We start from the raw sequence: 26,156 nt of genomic DNA on the forward strand, positions 1-26,156 counted from the left end.
GCCCTACTTCTAAATTAGAAAAAAAAAATCTACCAACATTATTATTCAATGTTAGTGGTGAACACCTATATGTGGTATGGAAGGTTTGATCTCTGATTACATTACATGGTGTTGGACGTAGAGTCTGTGATTTTATAGAGTTCTCACATTTTCTTCCATTGTCTACCAATTCTCACTCAGTTATTTGCATTTATGATCACTTTCGTTTGTAGTACATCGATTATTGTTGGCCGTGAAACTAAAACGTTTTTGTTTGTACCGTTATTTGGCTATCTGTACATTCGCTTGGACATACCACAGGAGACTATGTGAAGACATGGTAGTTCGTGATAAAAGCATTGGTTTCTACTGTTATACACCGACAGTATACCGCAGATCAAATAAATGAGCACCATTTATCAAAATTCAGGTTTGACAAATCATGTTAACAGTTATCAATAAAAATTAAAATACAAAAATTTTAGTAATGCATTATTATTATTATTATTATTATTATTATTATTATTATTATTATTATTATTATTATTATTATAAAAACAATAATTTACATATAGAAACAAAAACTTGTAGATTCAGTAACTCAGTCGCTACTAGACAACAAAAAATCAAAAGCATAACGAGCTTGTTTTCCTGTTTAAAGAAGTGAGTTACGTTTCACAGTGTGAAACTGCGGTAGATTTTCAAACTATGGAAATGGGCTCACGCTCGCCTCACCCACTCAATCGATTGAGATGAGACCTATACACAGAGTTAGTGTTAAAGTAGTGCTGACGATACCGCATTAAAAAAAAATTAGTACTATTATCAGAAGGCCAAAATATATTCAAAAATATTTAATGACAGCATCATCAAAGAAAACAATCCATCCCTCATTTTATGATAATATACATATCACTAATTATCTTTGTATGTGGTATCGTCAGCACTATTTTTGGCATAGTTTACATAATTAGTGCTGTTAACACAAACATCCAAAACTTAGTGCAGACGATTCCAAATAGAAAGAAAATTAGTGTTATGTATAGGTTTCATCCCAATCAGTTGAGTGGGTGGGACTAGCGTGAACCTAGCCCCACCCAGAATCTTTTTATTGTTTGTTTCTTTTTTATGTTTGTTTAACGGCACATTTTTTTAAACATTACAGGTCGTCAGCACTAATTGGACACTAATTTTCGGCATATATTTTAAAATGAATGTCGATGTGAGTAGGGTCAGGTTCATGGACATAAATTTTAACCACTTTGAATAGAGGGTTGAGGGAGGAGATAATAGTACCTACTCTTGGGAAGCTGAATCCATTATAAAAAAGTGAATAATAATAATAATAATAATAATAATAATAATAATAATTTCATCTCACTGTCAGTCTCTTACAGTTTCTGCTTCGCGGAAGTCAAATGTAAATTTCAACCACTTCTGCTTTTGGTAGGGTGTTGCAGATTGTGATAGTATGTTCCTTTGAAAGCTTGAATCGAGTGCAGAAAACTGATTGCATATATACAGAGGGTTGATTAATTCGTGCGTCAATTTCCTTTGTTCACTGTGCAAAAGTGGTACGAGGTAAAGCTGTGCAATTTGGTCTAAGTTTAGACGAAGGACGTAAGTTTTGTTTTGCCATAAAATCATGTCACTTGTACGAAAAATTGAAGAGATATAGGGTCAAAGGTCGCTTCGTTTTTTTTTTTCCTTATGAGACTGCAATGGTAAATTCTGGAGGAGCCTGAAAAAAAAACGTAAATCGAAGTGATAACAAAGATAAAGCTGTATGGCATGATTCTACGTTGCGAGCCGACAAAATATGCGTCAATCATGTGTCAAGGTCAGAGGTCACGGTCAGATCAAGGTCACAGGTCACCTTGAGAACCCATTTGAATACACTGAAAACAATGCAATGTCTGTATCAAATCATGTTAAACATCAAAATGAAGCAGCGGAACAAGCAAGGAATACTCAATAGTAGTAGGAAGTCAAAGGTCACAGGCAAATACAAAGGTCAACCACAAAAATCAAATAGTCGCTGGGAAAACAGCAGTTTTTATAATAAAAGGACATGTTGAAAGACGAAATAAGGCAGTTGAACAATCAAGGAACAATCCGTACTACGCAGAGGTCAAAGGTCACAGGCAAATACAAGGGCAAAAGTCAACCACAAAATTCAAATTTATTTCTAAACGAAACGTGAGCACATTGTGGGTGTGGTTAACACTGCGTTGTGTATGTCATCGGAAATGCACTAGGTTTATCTAGCATGAACGACAATAATCCTTCTTGAGGATTTAGTGTCACTTGACTAAACAGTAGTTCACTTATTCTTTATGTTCGCCACCATGGGCTAAGCACAGATTGATTCTGTGAATCAACTGCTTAGTGAACACTTTCCCAAGCGTGGTAGTTGTGATGTACTCAACACTACGTTCGATTTCTTGCCTTAGTTGTTCAACAGATGTGAGTTTGTTTCTATACACCCCTGTTTCAGAAACCTCCAAAGACAAAAAGTCACACGGCGACAAGTCGGAACTTCTTGGTAGCCATTGCACTTCACTTCCCATAGAGATCACACGCTGTAAAAACCGTTACCTCAGAACAGCCATAGTTCATTTGTACGATGCGCAGGAGCACCATCTTGCTGATACCAAATTTCATCATCCTCATTCATGTTCACACGATCCAACTCTGGGAAAAAAAACTCACGTAATATACGCTGATAAGATTCTTGTGTTACTTTTGCGTCGAAGAAGAAGGGACCAATGATTTGCATTGCTGTGATACCCAAACACACCATTACACCAGTCTGGTCAATGGAATGTTCACTGCGAACACGTGACTGAGAAAGAGTACAATATCGAGCATGAGAAGACGAAACGGAACCATTTAAAAAATGCTTCATCTGTTACAAGTAATTGGAATAAGAACATGGGGTTTTCGTTCAACTTATCAATGAACCAATTACAAAACAACACACGCTCACCGCAGTCGTCTTCTCGAAGCTCTTGAACTTCCCTTATTTTGTACGGTTTTAATTCCATTCTTTTTAACATTTTACTTAAGGTTGACTTATTAAGACCAACTGCAAGACTACAACGGGTCAGAGACTCTCGAAGGGATTGAAGAATAAATACAGCTACTTCCCTTTTCTTCCTTGGAGTCGTTACTGTTGCGTGTCTACGAGCCCTTTTCCGATCAATAGGTGCTTTGTATGGAAGCAGTTACTACGAAACTGTTTATAGAGACAATATATCTGGATGTTCCTTATGACAACGTTCCACTCTGCGTGAGCTCTTCGTCGTGTAGCTGATGCAGATTTACCACACTGAATATACCACTCCACTAAATCTGCTCGTTTTTCTGCCGATAAAGAATTCATTCTGAATATGCACCTTGTCAGAGTTACGACCAAACCAATTAATAAGCCGATACACTTGGAGTGTAGACACAAAATGTGTGTCTCGTATTATGTCCTTATTCGACTTTAACTGCATTTGACTGATTAATATTAACACGAGTGGCGTCTCTAAGACTATGCATAAATGATGTTCTCTATCAGCGGCTGAGGCAGCCACGCCTACTATTGTCAAGGTCCCCCGTGGTGCCATCCTGCTTGTAGCTCGTTCATCAGGCTTGCAACTTTACCGTACGCCAAATGCAGATGCTGGACTTAATTGTTCAACAGTTTTATTTAGTCTTTCAACATGCCCTTTTATTATAACAACTGCTGTTTTCCCAGCGACTATTTGATTTTTGTTGTTGACCTTTGTATTTGCCTGTGACCTTTGACCTACTACTACTATTGAGTGTCCCTTGCTTGTTCTGCTGATTCATTTTGATGTTTAACATGATTTGATACAGACATTGCATTGTTTTCAGTGTATTCAAATGGGTTCTCAAGGTGACCTGTGACCTTGATCTGACCGTGACCTCTGACCTTGACACTTGATTGACGCATATTTTGTCGGCTTGCAACGTAGAATCATACCATACAACTTTTTCTTTGTTATCACTTCGATTTACGTTTTTTTTTTTTTTTTTCAGGCTCTTTCAGAATTTAGCATTGTAGTCTCATAAGGAAAAAAAAAAAACGAAGCGACCTTTGACCCTATATCTCTTCAATTTTTCGTACAAGTGACATGATTTTATGGCAAAACAAAACTTACGTCCTTCGTCTAAAGTTAGACCAAATTGCACGGCTTTACCTCGTATCACTTTTGCACATGGAACAAATGAAATTGACCAACCATCGTAAATATAAATTACCATTTTCGTTCTATGGCAATAAATGTTGAAAATGGAAATAATTTGAACTACTTCCGGTTTAAATGAAAGTTTGACGAAGAAAGCGAAATTATTCTTGGGAAGCTATATCAATTGTGAAGAACCACATGTCGATATAACTTCCTGTTTTGCTGTATGGAAATCAATATTGGAACCGAGAATGGCTAATTTGAACCACTTTTGTTTTGAATATAGGGTTAATGAAGAAGGCGGAACACACACACACACACACACACACACACACACATATATATATATATATATATATATATATATATATATATATATATATATATATATAATATAATGCTTCTGTGGAAATTAGTAATTGAACTGGAAGAAATGTTAAATTCGAACCACTTCCGGTTTGGTAGAATGTTCGGGATAGTCATGATATGTCTTGAGACGTTGCATCGTTTGCAAAAAAAAAAAAAAAAAAAATCGTTTTATGGTGATGAACCTTGAGACCGGAAATGACCGATTTGAACCACATCCAATTGTCTATTTAGACAGCTAACGGAGGAAATAAAATCTATTTTTGGAATGCTGAATCGATATCTCGATATCAATCGCATCTCGATATAGCTTACCGTTTTTCTCTCATATCTATCGACATACGGATCAACGGATGGACGAAGCTTCTTTGTAAAACTGCCGATACTTATTCATAGCATAGCTTGAAAGTCTAAAAGGAGGATAAATGAATTACGTAGTTTAGATTATCTGCCATTTCGTTGCTTGTAGAATTCGTAATGCCTATCAAAGCCAGACGCGATCTAACATACATATCAGACCAGCATTCTCAGAAACAAAGTACCTTAGGTATTTTTCTAGACGTGACACGCTGACCATGTGTTTTTAAAATTATTTTCATATTAGAACACGCTTTTGCATTCTCGCTACTTAAGTGAGGAATGCTTTCAAGTAGCAGAGAGAGAGAGAGAGAGAAGCTACATTATAACGTGTTCTCAAGTGGTAAGGAGAGGTGAGCGAAAGTATGCTATGAGATCGCCTGTGTATTAGATCTATATTATTGGAGAGATTGTCATTCATCAGCACGATTTGAAATCATTGCTTTCCTGAAAGTCGTCTTTGCTGCAGTTTTCAAACTTTTTAGTTCGGTTATACATGGTTAGTACATCTGGTTTCTGGGTTACAAGGGTCACACCAAAAGCTGTTAGAATTATTACAAACTGTTCAAATCTCATTTTATGTAAATTCAAAGAATACATACCTTGAGCATTTTAGAATACAATCGCCCGAAACTGCCTTTTAAGAGTTCAAAGATCCAGCAACACACGCGCTCACGCAAGTAATATACTTGTCCATTCTTGCAATCCTCAAAGGACCTTAGGTTGGAATTTAATATTGTTTTACAATGTCGAGTCTAAAATGTTTTGTCGTACTTCTCAATATTTCTAGCTTCCTACATCGAGTTTGGGTCTCTTAGCACTGCTGCAAATAATTATCATTTTAATATGAAGTATACTTTATATTGTCGCATGAGAACCAGAGGAACGTAACTCCATTTTTGTAGGTTTACAGGCAAGAGGAGAAAAATATTATTTTCTTGGAAAGATGTGTTTTTAATAAGATGACTAGCTGAACCTGCGCTCTCTACACAGCGCATCATTCGCATATGAGCATAAATCTCCTCATTCCTCACAACATATGTACATGTCCCTTTACTGACACAAGTAAAAGACGTCTTGATTAAAAAAATCGGCAAGGGGTATCATAAAGGGGAGATTTTTTCGATTATTTTTTCTCAATATCTCGCACCGTTTGCAAGATTTGAGCCTACTTCTGGCTGGAGTTTCCAATTCATGTATAACCAGTGTTTTCTTTCTTCTTGCATGCAATATGTAATAATCAAATACATTACATAGACAATTAATTATAATGTCAGTTATAAATGGTGTTCATTGGGCAAAACACAAAAAATAAAGATTTATCTTAGACTCGAGAAATGGTTATCCTTCCTTTTTCATTATTATTTGGCCATGAAGCAAACGCCTGAGACACATACAACCCCAATATACAACAATGTGGTGTTGGAATGTATAACGCATAGGATATGATGCTTTAGATTTTTTTTTTTTTTTTAATTTCAACCCTTACCCTTGCAGTGTACCCTTAAAAATGTAATAAAGAAATAATGGCCATGCTTTTTAAATATTCAATTAGAACTGGACAATCTATGCAAAATTTGCAATCGATCAGTGAAAACGTCATCTTTCTAGAGCCTGTAGTTTTCGAGATCTCATTGTCGAAAGATTGGCCACAAACATATAAATTTCCAGAAACATCTATCTATTAAAATGCTACAGTACCAATTAACAGCGACCGAGCTCTAACCTATAACCTTAGCTTTCAAACTTTTGATTTACGGTTATTTGTGATTTCACGTTTATAACAAAAACAAATATTTTTAAAAGAGTGTACTTTAAATAAATTACTTAAATTAATATTTTTCATAAAGTTTATCCTTTTAAATTATTGTTCAAATGCCTTTGCCTTTAATAAGCCTTCTCCGAAATTAATGCAAATGAATTGTGCTGCCATCTTTGGAGCTCTTTTAAACTACGTTTATATGTTTGTGGCCCATCCTTTCGACAATGAGATCTCGGAAACTACAGGCTCTAGAAAGATGACGTTTTCACTGATCGATTACAAATTTCATGTAGATTGTCCAGTTCTAATTGAATATTTAAAAAACCATGAGCACTATTTCTTTATTACATTTTTACGGGTACATTGGAAGTGTTGAAATTAAAAAAAAATAAATAAATAAAGCATCACATCCTAAGCATTATACATTCCAACACCACACTGTTGGATATAGGGGTTTCATATGTCTCAGGCGTTTGTTTCATGGCCAAATAATAATGAAAAAGGAAGGATAACCATTTCTCCAATCTAAGATGAACTTTTTTTTGGGGGGGGGGAGTGTTTTGCCCAATGAACACCATGTATAACTGACATTATAGTTAATTGCCTATGTAATGTATTTGCTTATTACATACTGCATGCAAGAAGAAAGAAAACACTGGTCATATATGAATTAGAAATTCCAACCGGAAGTAGGCTCAAATCTTGCAAACGGTGCGAGATATTGAGAAAAAATAATCGAAAAAAGTCTCCCCTTTATCATACCCCTTGGCTTTTTTTTAAATCAATACGTTTTTCACTTGTGTCTGTAAAGGGAAATGTACAGATGTTGTAAGGAATAAGGAGATTTATGCCCATATGCGAATGATGCGCTGTGTAGAGAGCACAGGTTCAGCTAGTATAGTTTAAAAGAACTCCGAAGATGACAGCACAGTTCATTTGCATTGATTTTGGAGAAGGCTTATAAAAATACAAAGGCTTTGAACAATAATTTATATCATAAACTTTGTGAAAAAGATATAGTTAACTAATTTAGACTAATTAAAGTAGAAATATTTAAAATGTTTGTCTTTGTTAAACGTGAAATCACACATAACCGTAAATGAGAGATTTGAAAGCTAAAGTTATAAGTTGGAGCTCAGGCGCTTTTAATTGCTATTGTAGCATTTTAATAGATAGATAATTGAGCTACATTACAACAGATGATCGATAAGGTGAACAAATGGCGTTACGTTCTTTTTACACCAAGTTGGGCTTTCAAAATTATGTCCAAACATGAAGAAAAACGCATTTTTGGAGTTACATTCCTCTGGTTCTCATGCGGCGATATATTTATAAACTTACAGATATTAAAAGTAACTTCGAAATTACTTATTTTTGTGTGTGTGTGTGTTTGTTTTTAACTGTGCTGATTTACTTTTCGCTACGATTGTGTGTTCAAGTAGGAATATACATCTTGACACGAGCTGGTGAAAATTTTAACTCTGTCGTTTGCTTTACTATTATAACATCGTTTTTTTGGGAGGGGGCGGGGGATTGGGGGGATTTTTAATGTGACAGTTCCTAATAGTATTCTTGAAAGTTGCTGAGTGTAAGTGCTGTAGTAATATCAGGCGATAAGATGTGTCAGTAAGAGCTGTATGAACGATATATGTTGTAAGGAAATATATTTGTTATACTTTGCACACAACTATCTTAACAATAATTTATTTTTTGACAGACACTTGAGATTTAAACTACTTTTATCGAACTCGAGAGAAATTATCATGCCTCGTGATATACTCTACCGGTAGATTAGATACGAAAAAAAAAGTTGCGCCAGAAGTGTTCGGTATGTAGTTATCGTATTTTGCATTATAGACAGATGCATGCCGGTTCCAATTTCTTTATTCTAGAATGCATACACACATTGTGAAACTAAATATTTGAATTGTTTGGGCATTAGATACCTTATGACGTCCAGTCTGTTAGTGCTTCACATAGATTCTAAGACGTTAGTTCAATAAAAGGTTGCTTCTACACATTTTCTAATATAATTGTTTGATATTAGTGAAGAAGAATCATTCTTTAACAGATATTTAAGAAAGGAATTACCTGGAGATTTTAGTGGGCGTAGTGGTTAAAGAAATTTAGGTTTAGTACCTTGATCTTGGTATATTTCAAATTTTTACTTGCAGATAAATTAATCGTCATAACGCAAATAAAACTGTAAAAGGCTTGATGTTAAAACTGAATAGACACGGACTCTGATAAAAAATAAAAATAACTGAGAAATTTATTAAAAACAAGAATTTTAGGAAGGATCCAAAAATTAATTAAAAGATTGATCTTGGCCAATAATTAGTTCCTGGATCAGGAACCACAAAATTTTTGAACGGACCCTAAATTGAGTTTTAGTATTCTTTACGGAATAAGCACATAATACTGATTTAAGTGATAGCTTGGGTTTGGCTAAACTACAGTTCGCACGGAAAGTATTGACGCCTAAAGCTTAGCGTCAATATTTTTCGCACTTTTACACATCACTCTTGTATTTCCTTAATGACGCCGCGTAAACTGTTGTCACTCGCTGGCAAGAAACACTCACTTGTTATGTTGCTTACTGTGGAGTGACGAGTTTTAACTTGCTTTGGTTGTTCGACAGGATTACTTGGCGTGTGCACGTACTCTTGGTATTTCGTGTAATTTAGTTCCTACTATGTGTTTTTTGTTATCTAATTTCTTTGTGACAAAATGCCTTACTACGTGCTGAAGCCTGGTGAAACTGAGGCGCTGATTACCCTGTTTAAAGCTGGTACAAAAATCCAAAGATATCTCTAGGCAAACGGGTCTGAAGTTGAGAACAGTACAACGTTCCATGAAACGCTTTAAGGACGAAGAAAAAGTCAAAATGCCCCGTTCAAGACCAAAGTCTGGTAGGCGTAGGAAAGTGTCTCAAAGGACGCTAAAAATCATGAAAAGGCAGCTCCAGAACCAACCTTCTTTATCAGCTAGGGAATTAAAAGAAAACAATTCTGCATTGCTTGGTAATGTGTCCCTTCACATGGTGCAGGAGAAAATTCATGACGAGTTAAGGCTACGAAGTTACAGAGCTCGCCGGAAACCCATTCTTACAGAGAATCATAAAATAAAAATTGACTGGCTTTTTGTAATATATATATATATATATATATATATATATATATATATGTGTGTGTGTGTGTGTGTGTGTGTGTGTGTGTGTGTGTGTGTGGTACCTGGACTGTTAATAACTGAAAAAAGATGTTGTGGACTGATGAAGCCACATTTTTTGTCTGGCAGTGGTTGCCAGCGTATGTACCATCCTCCTGGTGCTGATCCCACCCTTTGTCAGTACACCTGTCCATCTGTAAAACACCCTGCCAGTATCATGGTCTTGGGTTCCTTTAATTATGGCGATGTAGGGGAGTTAGTTATTTTCCCTAGAAACCAGACCATGAATCAGTTTGTCTATTTCGAGCTATTAAACAATGTATTGGAATCGTCTTTTGCAAAAAGTGGAGCGTATTTTTTATGCAAGATGGAGCTCCTTGTCATACAGCCAAAAGTGTGGCATCTTGGCTTAAAGATGCTTCTGTCCCATTTTTTGAAGATTGGCCAGAACAAAGTCCAGACTTAAACCCCATAGAAAACGTATGGTCTATCATGAAGAGACGTTTACAGGGTAGGGACATATTTACATTGCCTCTGCTGAAAGCTGCCATCAGGCAGGTTTGGGACAATTTTCCACTCGTTACCCTCCAAAATCTCGCCTTGAGTGTTCCACAACGACTGAAAGTATGCAAGAAGAGGAAAGGAGGTTCAACAAAATACTGACTATTCGCTAAATATTTTAACTTTTATTTTGTAATATGTTCGGTGTCTTTTTATTTGTGGTTGTAGCTTTCACTTGTGTCGCGTCAATACTTTCCGCGCGAACTGTATATGTAGTTATCCAGATGTAAGGCCTACAATATTTTTTTTTTTTTTTTTGCCTGAAATATATCGGATCTTTTGATCCAATAATTAAATAAGCCCACATATTTACTCTATAAACTTTAATGTTACAGTATTATTCACGTAAGTTTGAAATCGTAATTGTGGGCCACGGTGACTCTGTGGTAAAGCGTTCAGTATGAGGGATCCCTACTTTGATCTCAGGCCATGTGAGTTAGCGGTAGATACTATTGCCATGGTATCGTCCAGCTTCTTTCATTTCTACTACACTATCATTCAAAAATAAATAAATAAATAAAAAGACATAATAATTCCCTTTCATTAATGAATCGTCTCTCTTAACCTTAAAGATAAATTGTGGGAAGTTAAAAGTACAACTTCTATTTCATTTTGGAACAATAATTGTAATGAGTGCAACTCCTAAATGATCCAAATAATGAGGACGTAGCACTGGTCTCACTCGATCCATAAGCTACTAGAAATGCTAATTTTCATTATTTTCAGCCCAATTTCATCTTCACAAAGTCGTCTGGTACTGAATACATGCATGTCGTACGACAACCTTCCGGAATAAAATTCCTGTCAGTGGACCTAGAAAAGTGTGTGCTCTGATCTCGTCCTAAAACCCCCATTAATTTCTTGCAGCCTTCATCAAAGTTTTCGAAATATGAGAGTCATTACATAAATAATGCATAAGTATGGCAACACCTCAAATGGGGTTATACAGTGACAAGTAACCCTAATTGCAGTAGAAGAGTTGAAGGGAAATAGTGTATTCGTTACTCCCGTTCTGTACTTCACTTTGAACTACTATAAGCACTCGTCGTTGGCAGGTTTTGATGCAGAAACTGGATAAAAATAGGGGAAGAAGGATGTGCATAAAGGAATGTCTGCACAACCACTTTATTGCCCAGATACTTATTCTCTTCTTATCTAAACCCTCATAACGAATACGATGTATGCGGTCAAGGCGTTCTTAGAAAAAAAAAACAACAAAAACGTCCATGAATTTTGACCCCCGACAATCCTCCCCCTTGCTCAATATCGGGAAAACTGATTTATTTGTGATTAGATCTGGACAAAACATGTTGGCTCTGAATGACCCCTTACTATACGAAAAGCTGATGACACACATTATTATTATTATTATTATTATTATTATTCTAGATTGACGAATAATAGAAATCGTTTCTACGTTCCTCGAGCACTGTAGTGTTTGAAGGTGTATTAAAGCTCGAAACTTCACCGATATCCTATTAAATATATAATTCTATATTTGAGTGACGTGCACGGAAAGTAAATTGTTGGTTACTTTGTAGTTTTAGCACCCTGTTCAGCACCGAGGCTGATACATGAACTTACAGCTTAACGTGGGATCCGAACCATATGAGCCCCAATAGGGAATTGAACTTGGATCTTCTGCGCCGAAGGCGCATATGCTAATTGTAGCCACGCCACAAGGAGGCGGTTATGGTGAGTAGACCATCCGAAGCTGTTTCTGTTTTTACTTAGTGGGAAAGTCCATCCTTCTAGAAAAAGAATGACAAGCATAAGATGAATCAGATTATAATCCTTGCCCTCCCCGCTAGGCTAGTGGTTTGCATGGTTGGGAATTTGTAATTATAATAGCAAAGTTGAAAAATACGTTGACCCAATGTGGTTTAAATATTTGTTGGCCAACAATTTCCCGCCATCTACCCAACAGCTTTCATCTTGCACATTTAACCTTAGTTTTACTTTCTTCTTAGGGGTTACGTTGGTAATTGAGTTGGTTGACCAATGAGAACTTGGTCAGTTTGTGAGACTGCCGTTTTCTGTCCTTGGGCTACCTGTCTCTTTTTCTACAGTTATGATTTATGAGGAATCTTATTGATCAATAGATCAATGTAAAACATGTTATAGTAGAATATTGCTGAACACCATTGAAAAATTGCACAGAAATATGCACAAAAACAATCTGATTTTGTTTTGTGAAGGGCTACCTTTCATGCACACCATTTTAAAACGTTATTTATTATTCCTTTTGTTACATATATTGCTCACAGTTCGATAACTAGATAAGTCAACAAGATTGAGTACCTTAATTTTTACACTTAATTCCAAAAACTAACAATTGCATACCTTGGAAATTAGACACATCAAATGCATAGCACAACTAACTTTTTTATTTTCAAAATTCCATGAATAATAATCTTTCTGTTATCAAAGCAACACGAAACAAACAATTACCATTACATGAATATCAATCTATCTCAACATATATTTACATTTCTTCTTCTTCTTAACATATTGTGCACTTTTAAGCACCGATGCGTTGTCCAAAATAGCTACAATTAGAAATGAAAGTAATTCACAGATGTCAGATATACAGTATCGTTGTAATTTTACTCCTACACTTGAAAAAACTGCGACTGATTTGCTTATTACGTAGGGAGTGTTACATCATATACTCAGTCCAGGCATGAATATGCGCGATATTTTAACTCTTTGAAAAAGCTTTCTGTATTAATTACCCAATATTAATGTTTAGCGAAGTAATTTCTATTACAGGAGTTCAAAAATTTTTATTAGGTTGGTAGGAAGTTTATAAAATAGTAAAAAGACATGGATAGCTATAAGTAACATGACGTAACGACACGAAAATTTGGTATCTGGAGACTTTTCGTTTCAAAAAATACGAATCTCTGATTCATTTGAAAAATTGTGCTTGGGGTCCCTGGTTCTATCCCTGCTCGCGCCGTGTGGACTTTGTGGTGGACAAACACCGTGCTCGTGGGTTTTCTCGGGGTTCTCCCGTTTCCTCCCACTTTCTTCATTCAATCATTTCATTCATCTCTCATCATTACCGTCTCCTTTAGCCTAGCAGATATAACTGTGGGACGTAAAACTTAAATATTTCATTTCATTTTCATTTGAAAAATTCAGTATGGATGATACAGTGAGTAATGAATGCGAAGATATTTTCTGCAATGAAACTTGTAAGGATTATCTGATTTTCTTCAAATATTTGGATGAAATGAATCGATGCGAAAATTACCTGTCTTTTAAGTTCGGACATTTGCAGGAAAACAGAATGCAAGAAGGATTACTTCACCAATCAATTTTCATAAAATAGATTTAAGGTGCGAGAAAGCGATTTAGGCCTTGATTTTGAGGAAGGCAATTTAGATGTGATGTCAGAAGAACCATACATTTCTAGTTAATATTCTAATTGTGGGTGCCAGAAAACGATTTATCTTCTACTCTTGAAAAGGTTTTATAGGGCAATCTCAATAGGTCGTCTGTAATTACAACAAACCTCTTACTGTATAATAGAGCCGTTGTCAAAAAAAAAAAAAAAAAAAAAAAAAAAAAAAGCAGAAACATTGTAATTATTTTCGAACTGTAATTGAGGAGTAAATACCATTGGATTAGTGTGCTACATTTCTTGAATAGCAGTACAGCGACCCTGTTTGTCGACGAGAAGAATACTGTATGTTCATGATTTTTCTTTTTAAATCCCTTTTTCTTTCTTTTCTTTTGCACGTATAAATTTACACTCAGTTGAATAATAATAGTGTTGTTTCTACATTATCGTTGTGGCCGCTTTGAAACAAGACAATACATTAGGTGTATACAATTTTTAAACATTAGATGTCATTGAGTTTAAATACAAGAGTCTGTAATATAACTGTCAATTGTATTGTTTCTTTTAGTGATCAGTGTTTATGACATATGTGATGTGAAACATCTCACATTAATGATTAAAGACTTGATTGACTTACCATCATGGAGCTCCTTTGAGTATTCAGGGTTATAGCATGTTATATAAAGGGCTGTTTGTATTACTCTGTTAAGAAACAAACCTATGCTACAAAGATATGTCCCATAGGTATGTAATACTACACGATCTTTATTTTCAGGGCCTCCAGGAATGAGTCCCATGAACCCACGTATGAATCCACCAAGAGGACCTACCATGGGCCCTATGGGTCCAGGAACATACGCTCCCGGAATGCGCGGTCCCCCTCCAAATAGTACATTAGGTCCAGGTGGCCCTGGTGGCCCAGCAGGACCTGCGGGACCTGGAGGACCAGGAATGCCTCCCATGTCTATGGCAGGTGGTCGACCACAGTGGCAACCAAACACATCAACAGTAAGTATATGCATATGAAATAGCATAAAACGAGAAAAATATTGAGGTTCTTTTTCATTCTCCCAGCAAATTTTCTCTGAATTTTTTTTGAGTAATGCAACAAGAAGTTACATTATTGAGAATCTAGAAATAAACAAGCCACTACCTAGTTCATTTTTTTTTTTTCCAAACCTAAATATATCTGGACATCAACATAACTTTTTGTCTGCGTTATATTCAAGTTCTTGATTTGATTTGAGTTTAGCGTTTCTTTCAGCAACGCGGACCTACAGCTTAACGTGGGATCCGAACCACATGAGCTCCCGCCAGGAATCAAACCCGGGTAACTCGCGCCAAAGGCGCATACGTTAACCGTTTAGACATAGGGAGCTCTGCGAGCTCTTGAAAATAGCTATTCAGTTACTAATGTTGTTTAGTACAAGTATTAATTTTTGATATGCCCAAAATTGGGAAGTGGGTTATGGTTGCTGCATTATTTACAAATAATAATAATAATAATAATTGAAGAGCGTTATGGCAAGTCAGTATTTTAGCAAAGTTATTATTTTATATTGTGTATATTAGTCCAGTCAAATTAGGCATTTTTGGTACCAAATCCAGGCATTTAAAATAACAAAACGAAACTTGCTGGAATATGTAGTACTAATTATGTTGTACTTCTGGCAAAAAAATAAAAAAAAACAATAATCCTGTTACGGGTTTAGGAGACATGACGTCATCAATATGGCTGCCGTCAAAATTCATAGTGAAATATTTGAATGCGTATAACTTTTCACGTAATAAAGTCAAGATGTTCATTTTTGTGATAAACTAAAAAGAACTAATTAGAAAATTTGTAGAACAAACTAAAATGGTTAAATCGAAGGTTTCCTTTGAAATATTTCCACATAAACTGTAAACATTCACTTTTTTGAATACTTGTTTTGGAGTTTACACGTAAATATATATCTCAGACTATAGAATACTAATACATTTTTAAATTTTTTGCATAATACTATAGGCCATTTTATTAGCTTTAAAACGACACCAGTTTTATTTCTCTATCGCACAAAGTAAGGGAGCTACATGAATCGAAACAAACACATATAAGCCAGGAATATCGTTTCCATGTACAGGAAAAGTAATGTGATGCAACGTAGGTCACTAGATTACGGAAGGAAATGGATCATTTGCGAAGTTTTTTTTTTTTTAATTTATTTTTACAATTCGCCGATGAAGCAAATTTTGAGATGGTGTGGTAAAAAAAAATGAAATCTTGAGTTTTACGTACCACGGTTATGCCGGTTAGGCTAAATGAAATGATGATGATGAGTAATGAATGAAATGGTGGAATGAAGAAGGTGGGAGGAAACGGGAGAACCCCGAGGAAACCCCCACACGGTGCTTGTTCACCACAAAGCTCACTTGGCGGGGGCTGGTGTCGAACCCGGGACCCCTAAGCTGCTGTGGTATCTGTCACACAATGCCAATAGGATCTCTAGTAGTAGAGGCTATTGAAGAAGTCGGCAGAGTTCATACATTTTCAGAACATACACATCGATCTAAGATTGTCAAGACAGGAGCGAAACGTAACATACAAACAAGTGCTAGTGAATCTTTGTGCCCACTACCCCTTCAAGAAAGCTTCAACTGAACTTTCCAGCGTAATTATTGGTGACAACTGCCTAAATTGCGATCGAGCTAACGAAATTGGACTTCTCTCAAGAATAATGTTAGTAAGCTCTTCAACGAAGTTCATTTCCGGCGGAAGAATATGATCAGGTCGTTGTCTACATCGAACAAAATTGTCCAAATAAACAACGAAGACACTAGTGAATTCAAATCAGCTTGTTTACAGAATGTTGTGTCAGGCCCGTACCTGCGAGGTCTAGCCCCCCCGCCAAACTTTTACTGCCCCCTCCTAAAATTTTCACAATAGGCTTTTAAATGAACTATAATATGGTTGGATCATTTTTGGGCTAGCTACCGGCCTGTGTTTTGCATTATGCGTAGTGAGAAAGATCTGGAAAACTTCTTGTCTTATGAAATAGCATCCCAACCACCATCACTGTTTGACGATATCTCGATGAGTAAGAAATATGAATCTTCTCTCCTTCAAATTGTTAATACAATATCTATTTTTAGATCCCAAGCAATGCAACGTACACAATTGACAGTGATTATTTGTTGCAAGGAGTTATTTGGTAGCATGTAGCAACTTACAGAAATATCTGCACGCAATATGTGACATACATTATGGAGCATTACGGAAGTTGCCACATAGTGTTTGATGGCTATGAAGGAGGACCCAGCATAAAAGATGTGACCCACTCACGAAGAACATAGTTACGTACTAATGTTGAGGTGAAGGTCGAAGATGACGTTAAGATTTCCATGTCTTACGAGAATTTCCTCTCAAATCACATCAACAAAGAAGGTTCACAAATATTTCAAAGCGCCATCTGACATCCGCTTTGTGCCAGATGTATCAAGCAGATGCTGACGCAAATGCACTTATTGTAGCAAAAGCCATGGAAGTAGCTGTTAGAGGTCCATCAGTACTTGTTGGAGAAGATACAAATCTCCTTGTACTGTTAATCGCGCATGAGACAGATCAAGTATTTATGATTTTGCTTGGAAGGACTGGGAAAGAAGATCGCATATACAACACATAATCATTCGTTGCCTGTTTATTTACAATTGCAACAGTGGAAACATGAACTACCTCCTACAGAATGGGGTTGGAAAGCACGAAACAACAAACTTGTACCAGTTACAACACTTGAACCAGCCGTTCCTGAAAGCCTTCTGAAGCTAGTTATGTGTAACTGTAAAATTTCATGCGAAAAAAAAAATGTGAGTGTAAAAGCAATAGACTGGATTGTTCATCTATGTGCGGCCAGTGTGCGTGTTATGATTATAGTAACATTCCAAATGGGATTGAAGAATGTGAGTATGACGAGACAAACATAATAAATTTAATACGTGCTAATGAAAATGGCATTGAGGTTAGGAACGAGTTAAGTTCTCCACCAGCGCAACGTAAGCGTCCGAACTAAATGTGAAACAACAGAAGTTGTATGTAATGTAATCTTATATATATTTAGAGTATTCCATTGCCTACGCTAATTTATACAGTATTATCATCTTTAGAGTCCTTTTTATTATTAAACACTGTTTTCATTCACTTTAGCTCCACGTATTGCTACACAAGTGCTAATATATGGATTTTAATCTTCAATAGTATTTCGTACGTTATTCATAACAGTAGTTTAAATATTTAAGTAGTGCAAAACCTTGTTTAAAAATTTATTGAAACTCCAAATGATAGAATTCAAAACACCTGTCATAGCAGGTACGTAACTTCTCTATCCACTCTAACCAAGTACTTCGTAAAATAAATCTGCAATACCTCTGACCATTTGCTATGAATCGGTAAATAGAATTGGGCTTTATGCTCATCCAGCACACGTTGCGGATAGCATGCTGCACAACATAAATTCACTTAGCTCCTTTAATTTTTGCGATAAAGAAATTCAACTGGTGTCGTTTTAAAGCTAAGAAAATGGCCTATAATATTATGCAAAAAAACGTATTAGTATTCTATAGTCAAAGATATATTTACGTATAAACTCCAAAACAAGTATTAAAAAACGTGAATTTTTTCAGTTTATGTGGAAATATTTCAAAGGAAACCTTCGATTTAACCACTTTAGTTTGTTCTACAAATTTTCCAATTAGCTTTCTTCAGTTTATCACAAAAATGAATGTCTTGGCTTTATTACATGAAAAGTTGTACGCATTCAAATATTTCACTATAAATTTGGCGGCAGCCATATTGATGACGTCATAGCTCCTAAACCCGTCACAGGATTCTTGGGGATTTTTTTTTTTTTTTTTTTTTTTGCCAGAAGTACAGCATAATTAGTACTACATATTCCAGCAAGTTTCGTTTCGCTACTTTAAATGTCTGGGTTAAAACCTAATTTGACTGTACTATATATATATATATATATATATATATATATATATATATATATATATATATATATATATTATTGCTTATTATTAGTAGTAGTTCATGAAACGCTCTGCGAAGTACTTCATTTCATTAAGTTCTAGCTCAGATGCGTAGCAATGATTAATAATAACAAGTAGGGTTGTTTCTATATTCACATGTTTTAAAAAATATATATCAAGATATCACACTTTTGTTGGCCGTATAGTCCCAAATCAAAAATTAAAACTATAAAATTTATATCTAAATCAACTGCATCTTTTGGGAGGGGGAGGGATAATTGCGTCCCCTTTGAGTTAAATAAACATATGTTTTTAATAAATTGCATTTTACTAAACTAATGAAAACTTGAAATTTTTATGTCGCTGTACAATCTTGCCCTCCCTCGTTCCCCCGGCAAAATCCGAAATGGCGGTATTATTCGAAGTACTTGAAACGAGGTAAATTTAGAAATTTGTATTTGTTTACTAAAAACTACCAAAGACAAGATGCCACCTGAAAATAACGAATTGTCGAGGGAGTCAAAATTACTCCCTGGAGATTTTAGGTAATTCTTTTTCTCGGGTATCCTACTGTTAAATCCAAAGTAGATCAGACCTGGAGATCTAGGGAATCATTCTGAATCCTCGCTGGTCGATCCACAGTAGGGAAAGTGATTCGTATAATCATTTATGGTCATCACCAACAAAGCGATCGTTTCCACTGACATATTAGAAATAATGTGGTAAAGGACCCTAGAATTCACAAATTACAAAAGCACTTGGTCACTCATGATGCCCATTTACTGTATAGTGCTACCAATCAACACGGGAACCGCAATTTGTGTGTCCCAGATTTTACACACAGCATAATATTATTCTTACGGACAGTATTTGAAGGATTAGTCCCAAACGGACTGTAGTCAGGTCAGTATTGTGGTTTGTTTATTTATTCTAGCAAAACAAAGTATTACCAGCAAATGTTACTCATGTGAACAATTTGGACTATATTTGCCGAATCCACAATCATCTTATGTTTTCTAGAAGCAACAGAGCTAATTTGGCGACAACATTACGGGGTAATAGGAAACCACGTGGTCTTATTCACTTTCGCCTTATTTCAGTTAAATTACTCAGCGATGAAAGGAATACACATACGAACTTTACAAAGGAAACAGTTAGGGAATAGGTTGAAAAATAAATTAAGACAGAGAAGATGGTTGACGTCCAATTGTAACTGGGAAATGAATGCAGGAAATGAAGCAAAGGAAAGAGCCAGGAATAGATAATATACTATAGATAGTGTACTAGTTGAACTAATAAAGCGTTAAGATAAAGAGGAAATGTTTAAATTACTTTATGAAATGTATAGTTTATTATAATAATAATAGATAGTATGATAATATAATGTGGGTTTTAAAGAAAGGTGCAAAATATGCGAAGACTATCAGATTATAATTTCGCTGTCTCATGAATAAAAAATTCCTGCGCAAAGTTGTCCATCACTAGTGTAAGGAAAATGGAAAAACAGAACGGAATCTGCGATCAGCATCATATATTTTCCGCCATTATTTCCAGGTTACTTGCCCTAGATTGACAAGCTTCTCATCCAATCTCTTCATTCTGGCCGGCGTTAATACCAGCCGTCTATGAATATAATATTTTCTCTTCATTTTATTCCTTCCACCATGTATTATATCATGTATCTTCGAAAAAAAATTTTTTTAAGCAATATGGTAACCATTTTTTCCCTCTTTTTAATTGCCTCCAATGTTATTACTATTCATAGCATGCCATCATTGTCTTTCTGGCCGACCAGGCTTTTCTTTTTTTCATATCTTGTCTCACCTGCATTTCGAAAGCTTCTAGTTGTTTCTCACAACGTGTATGTGGTATCAAGAATTCGTGGTGCGATGTACACTACATGCAGTTTTTCTGTAGAGTATGGTATTCCAAACGCTTTCCTTAAGTTTGTTTTTTCTAAAGACCCACAAAATGCATTGTACTTTTTCTTAATGACTTTTCATCCTTTCTCTTCTTGCTTTTAATTTGTATCTTTGCATTTCATTTTTACTGATAAGAAATAGGAACAAATACTAATTTAATAGAAACAGCTAAAACTGCGCACCTAATATACAAAACTAATATGACGTTGAACCACCTGTGTTCCTCAGAACAGCTCACATGTGACATGGAGTGGAGTCGTAGAGGTCATGAATGGTAGTAAGTGTAATAATACACCTTTTCACGTCTTGTGCAACACTCAGTTTCATGAGAGTACATAAGGTTTGATTATAGTCTGGCTGTCCCCTCCTCAACCAGTACACAATCTGCGCTCTGTGAATGTGAACATTATCGTCCCTAAAGATAAACGACCTATCAATCACTGGGATCAAAACCAGATATACGTAGTTCCGAGTTCACCTTTACATCGATGTATTGTCAACATACCACTCCGGACGACATGCAGGCAGTACGTAGTTCATCAGCGTATTTTTCCCACGCCTTAATCCCACGGGTACTATATTGGAATACTAAATCACACACATAAGCTGAATAAAATTAAGTTCTACTTTACCGAATCGAGTGAGTACGCATCAGTTGCTTGGCTGCAGTCTGAAGCGCGGGTTAGTTTGACATCCTGCTACGATGCCTTTATACACGACACAATTGATTGATGTTGCTTCATATACACACATTTGCAAGTTTGCAAGGATAATCTTTCACACAGGTCATGCATATGATGGTGTGACCGAATAAATTAAAAGAGAAAATGAAAGAGAATAGAGAAATATCATAAGTTTTATCGCAGTATTCAGAAGCTTTCTTTGTGACTGAAATTAAGGCGTATAATACGGATTTCGATAGTGAAGAATTATTAATCGAAATTCAGACAAGATCTTCGTTATCAAACAAAGCTGAAAAAAAAAATCAAACAGGGACTTGAAGAAGAGCTTGTGAATATATACAGATGGTGATCAGAAAAATGGAAACACCTGTAGTTGGCAACACGTCAGATGTATGGGTTGGCAGTGGTGTCGTGGCGCCCGCAGCGCCGGACCGCTGGTGGTGGTGTGTTAGGTCGGTCTCCATACTACGTCAGGCACAGTGGAACAGCAGTGTCCAGTGGCTGCAGCAGACGGAGGTATTGTAAAATGGGAGACCTCTCAGATTTTCAAAGAAAGCAAATTGTTGGTGCGCGGTTATGTGGAGTGAGTGTGACGGCAGTGGCTACCGTGTTAGGTGTGTCGCGTGGGACAGTGTCGAAGGTCATGACGGCCTACACAACACACGGGAAAACCACATCGGGGAAGCGGAACAGTGGGCGGAAAAAAATCATGAGTGACAGGTCACGCCTGGTATTAAAGCGCATTGTCACGCAGAACCGTCGTGCCACTGCGGAGCAAGTGACGGAGGAACTCAATCAGCACCTCCCCCACCTTGTTTCGACAATAACAGTCCGCCGCGAATTACATGACATAAACTTACGGGGTCGTGTTGCACGGGCCAAACCGCTCATCAGGAACCATAACGCTTTCGCACGCCACATGTGGTACCGCGACCATGAAACTTGGACCGTTGAGAACTGAAAACGTGTGATATGGTCGGATGAGTCATCCTTCACCCTATTCCCAACCACGGACCGTGTTTATGTGTGGGGAACGCCCAAAGAAGCTTATGATCTGCAGTGTCTCCGCCCAACTGTGAAACATGGCGGCGGCTCGGTGATGCTGTGGGCCGCCATATCATGGTTTTCATTGGGTCCTGTGGTCACACTTAGCGGACGAATCACTGCCAACGATTATATCGCAATTTTAGGAGACCACTTGCATCCTATAGTCCGGATGTTGTTCCCGGACAATGACGCCATCTTCCAGGATGATAATGCACCAGTTCACACAGCTGGCGTTGTTGCAGCGTGGTTTGAGGAATATCGGGATGAAGTTCAACACCTCCCCTGACCCGCCCAATTTCCAGATCTCAACATAATTGAACATCTGTGGTCCGTCTTGGAAACACGACTCCGGCGACCATTTCCACCTCCATCCTCTCTCACAGAACTGGCCGATGCCCTGCACGAGGAATGGTTAAAAATTCCACTTGCTACCATTCACGAGCTCTATGTCTCCATCCCACGTCGCATCAAGGCTGTTCTGAAGGCGAAAGGTGGCCCGACACCATATTAATCTGGTAAGTTGCAATTTCGTTCAGGTGTTTCCATTTTTTCTGATCACCGTCTGTATATGAGCAAATATGAAGCCACATGTGTGGAGAAGAATAAATCCAAAAAGTTTTACATAGTATGCACATCATTTTATTAATCGTTGTGTACTACGTAACCAAGACAGGACAACAACAACGATAGCTACTGCTGCCACTCTATTTCGGTGATTGAGATATTGTTTGTGGCATACTGGATAGCAAGAAAGGAATACTAGCTCGAAAATGATCTCGCCATCTATTTGCTGGTAACACATTGATCGTCGCGTAGTGTGTAAAGGTCCTAAGAACGATCGTCCCTTATTATTGATGTTCGTGGATCTTTTTATCCTCTTAATACATGGACGTGAATGTTTTACATTGTGCGATGCACCAAGGGCCTCTTCACCTTCCAGTTTCTGTTTCTCCTATGAATTTCCACACTGCATATTCTTCCGGTTCGTTCTGTGCGTGCATTGGTTCTATTCAACATCCTACTACACTAGCCAATCTACTTGTGCACTGTAGACATTCTACTACGTTTTGTATCATTTTGACTTCATACCTAGCTCAATGATACCTGTAATCCATCGTTAATCTATATATGTGTTAAATAATTGGGAAGTATACATCACTATTTACCATTTCCTAGTTAGTTTTGCTTTATGGAAATATTGTAGGAATGAGAATATGGGAAGAATAGTATTCTTTTAAGCAATGTATATACAGCCTTGTATGCTATCGATGATATTCCATTCTATTCATTACGAAGAGCATCTCCAAGCTGCCGGAGATATGGAACACACGAAATCGTGCAGTGTGCATCTAAATTACGTCCTTGATGATACTGATATTAGGCAATTGTTCTGGCCGTTATAGATACAAGACTTCATTCGGATGCTCCTCAAAGCACAGTGAACTCGTTGCAATATTTCGCTAGTTGAAACCAGACAATCCGAATAATAAGCTTTTAAGTACTCTGGCTTACATTCCCTCCTGTAGACAGTATTTCATCCAATCATATTACACATTTTCAATTGTTATACATCCGATTCTTCAAATATATTTTTGACACACTTAATCGCCTTACAACTTACTATTGTGAATCAGTATATGTTTTTATTGTTTCGTATTGACGACTACTTGTTATGTAAAGCTTAAATATGGAATCAGATTTGATACTATCTCGTCGAAATAGGAAAATAAATTCGATATTAGCTCGAGCAGTAATAAGCACTTGTACTGATCTTGTGAGGTCGAGGGTTCTTGCCCTCAGAGTTTCCTTGGGCTTTTGTATTAAATATCTTGTTGTTTTTGTTAGATATATTTAACAACCATACTATCATATTCAAATGCCCTTCTCTCCCACTCACAGTTCTACAGAAACCTGCGGCACAATGACTACATCCTGCGACTCATTATGTTGGCTGATCACGATTATTGAATATTGTGGACAGCGTTGTGTCTGTGGTTTTCGCGAGGTTCTCCTGTTTCTTCCTACATTCACATTCCTCCAATGCTTGCATGGCCACTCATTTCTATTAACCATTAGTCTCCTTTAACCTAAAGGGCTTAACCGTGCGATTATGCTTTTCCAAAATTACTAACCGATTAGCTTTTGGCTGTGCTTCGTTCGTCAGATGGTCTTTAATTTTGGTGTGTGTATGTATGTGTGCTACCATCTTTTTCGACACTGTTGCTCTAAATAAGTATTTGCATTGATTAACAAAGCACTTGCTGTTACGACACCAAGTTAGCATAGAATATATTTATCTTCGAAAATTAAGTAGGTTTCGCAGTTGGTACAATACTACGTATTATTGGAAACCCTATTTTTTCTCAATCGATCCTTTCCCAAGACTAAAACTGTACCTACTGTTGAACCTACTGTTGAGGATTGTTTATCCTCTTTTCATTTTTTTCTATTACTTTTTCTAGCATTTTCCGCTTCCAGTGTATGTAGATAGTATGCAAAATTCTCATTTGTATGGTTACTGTTGCGTAAATAATATATTTTGTCAGGCCACTGTTTTGCTTTTGTGGTAATCTCTCTGATTCTAGAAAAGCTACGGTGTATTTGAGAAGTGAATGGTTTCTACTTTGATTTAATGACAAGAGAGTGTCATCTCTAGATATAAATAACGATGAAGGAACTTAAATTAGTCGTTTCATTCCTGTTGAAGACAAATGATATTTTACTGGAGAAGGAAAAAAAAAATATGGAGTATTTTGAATTTTACTGTTCCTTTTCTTTTTCTTTTAGTAATGTTGTTATTTAAGACTGCTTTATTGAGTTCTTGCATAAATTCGTGATTTATACATGTCCGAAAAATAAATGATTCTTGTTATTTAGTTATATTTGATGGCGGATGATGAAAGAGTGTTATTGCTTCTACATTGTAATTTTCTCAGTGGTAGTTAGTTAGAGAGATAATTGTTTATTAATGCATTTTCAGTGTTCTTTTCATTGTCCAGATTTAACAATGCAATACATGTACTCGTTTGTGTAAAGTCTTAAAACTTTATCGGTCAAAATATAGAAATATTCTTGTAATAAGTGATACTTTTTATTCTCTCTGCAGCCCATGAATTACTCATCGTCGTCTCCTGGGAATTACGGTGTAAGTAATCAAAGCTGTTTTGTGCAAAATGTAGATATTTTGGGACCTTCTATTAACGTGAGAGTTTTAAGTATTGGTATTCGAAGAAAAAAAAAAACAGTTTCTTGAGTCACCATAACTAATATATAGTGCTAAAATCTCATACTTATGGTGGTGGTGTACATTGCACATTGAGTAATTTGTCTAGAAATAATGTTCGCATTGATAAAGAATTGCGTTGTGTTCTTACACACAGACCAGTTGTTCCGTCAATTTGATGACGTTCCACCATCAAGTTAACCATTTGCTTGCGAGGCGATAGTTTCGGTACAATCGCGCAATGCAAATGGCGATTGCTTGCATGATGATAACGATGTTTTTATTTTTGAAGTCGGCATATAACTTCTCTTTTTCTTGAGATAAACTGTGGCTTCAGATCCATTATAGCGTATAAATACTCATTGAAATCTTGAGAGTGATCAGTATCTCTATATTAAAACTTTAAGCAAATTGTTTTTTACATGTAACACTTCCCAAGCGTAACACTCCGATGTTGATAAAATTTGGTAGGTATATACTAGGGATGGGCAAAACCAGCTTTTATAAAAACCGGGGACCGGCTTCTAGAAAAA

The 26,156-nt window shown here is 36.5% G+C and overlaps 1 protein-coding gene across 14 annotated transcripts in view; it reads left to right on the plus strand.

The window, feature by feature from the left end:
• Ssdp (Sequence-specific single-stranded DNA-binding protein) overlaps positions 1-26,156 on the plus strand; it is a 690,704-nt gene that overhangs the window by 611,754 nt on the left and 52,794 nt on the right. For 12 of the 14 annotated variants that reach the window (XM_081762329.1, XM_081762327.1, XM_081762335.1 and 9 more), the window contains 2 exons: positions 14,517-14,749; positions 25,507-25,545. In XM_081762329.1, coding sequence (XP_081618455.1) covers positions 14,517-14,749; positions 25,507-25,545 — 272 coding nt within the window. The remainder of the gene's footprint in view (positions 1-14,516; positions 14,750-25,506; positions 25,546-26,156) is intronic. The other 2 variants (XM_081762326.1, XM_081762333.1) reach the window with 1 other exon arrangement.

This window comes from Thermobia domestica, chromosome 6 (genome assembly GCF_964235325.1).
Source record: "Thermobia domestica chromosome 6, izTheDome1.hap1.1, whole genome shotgun sequence".
Lineage (NCBI taxonomy): Eukaryota > Metazoa > Arthropoda > Insecta > Zygentoma > Lepismatidae > Thermobia > Thermobia domestica.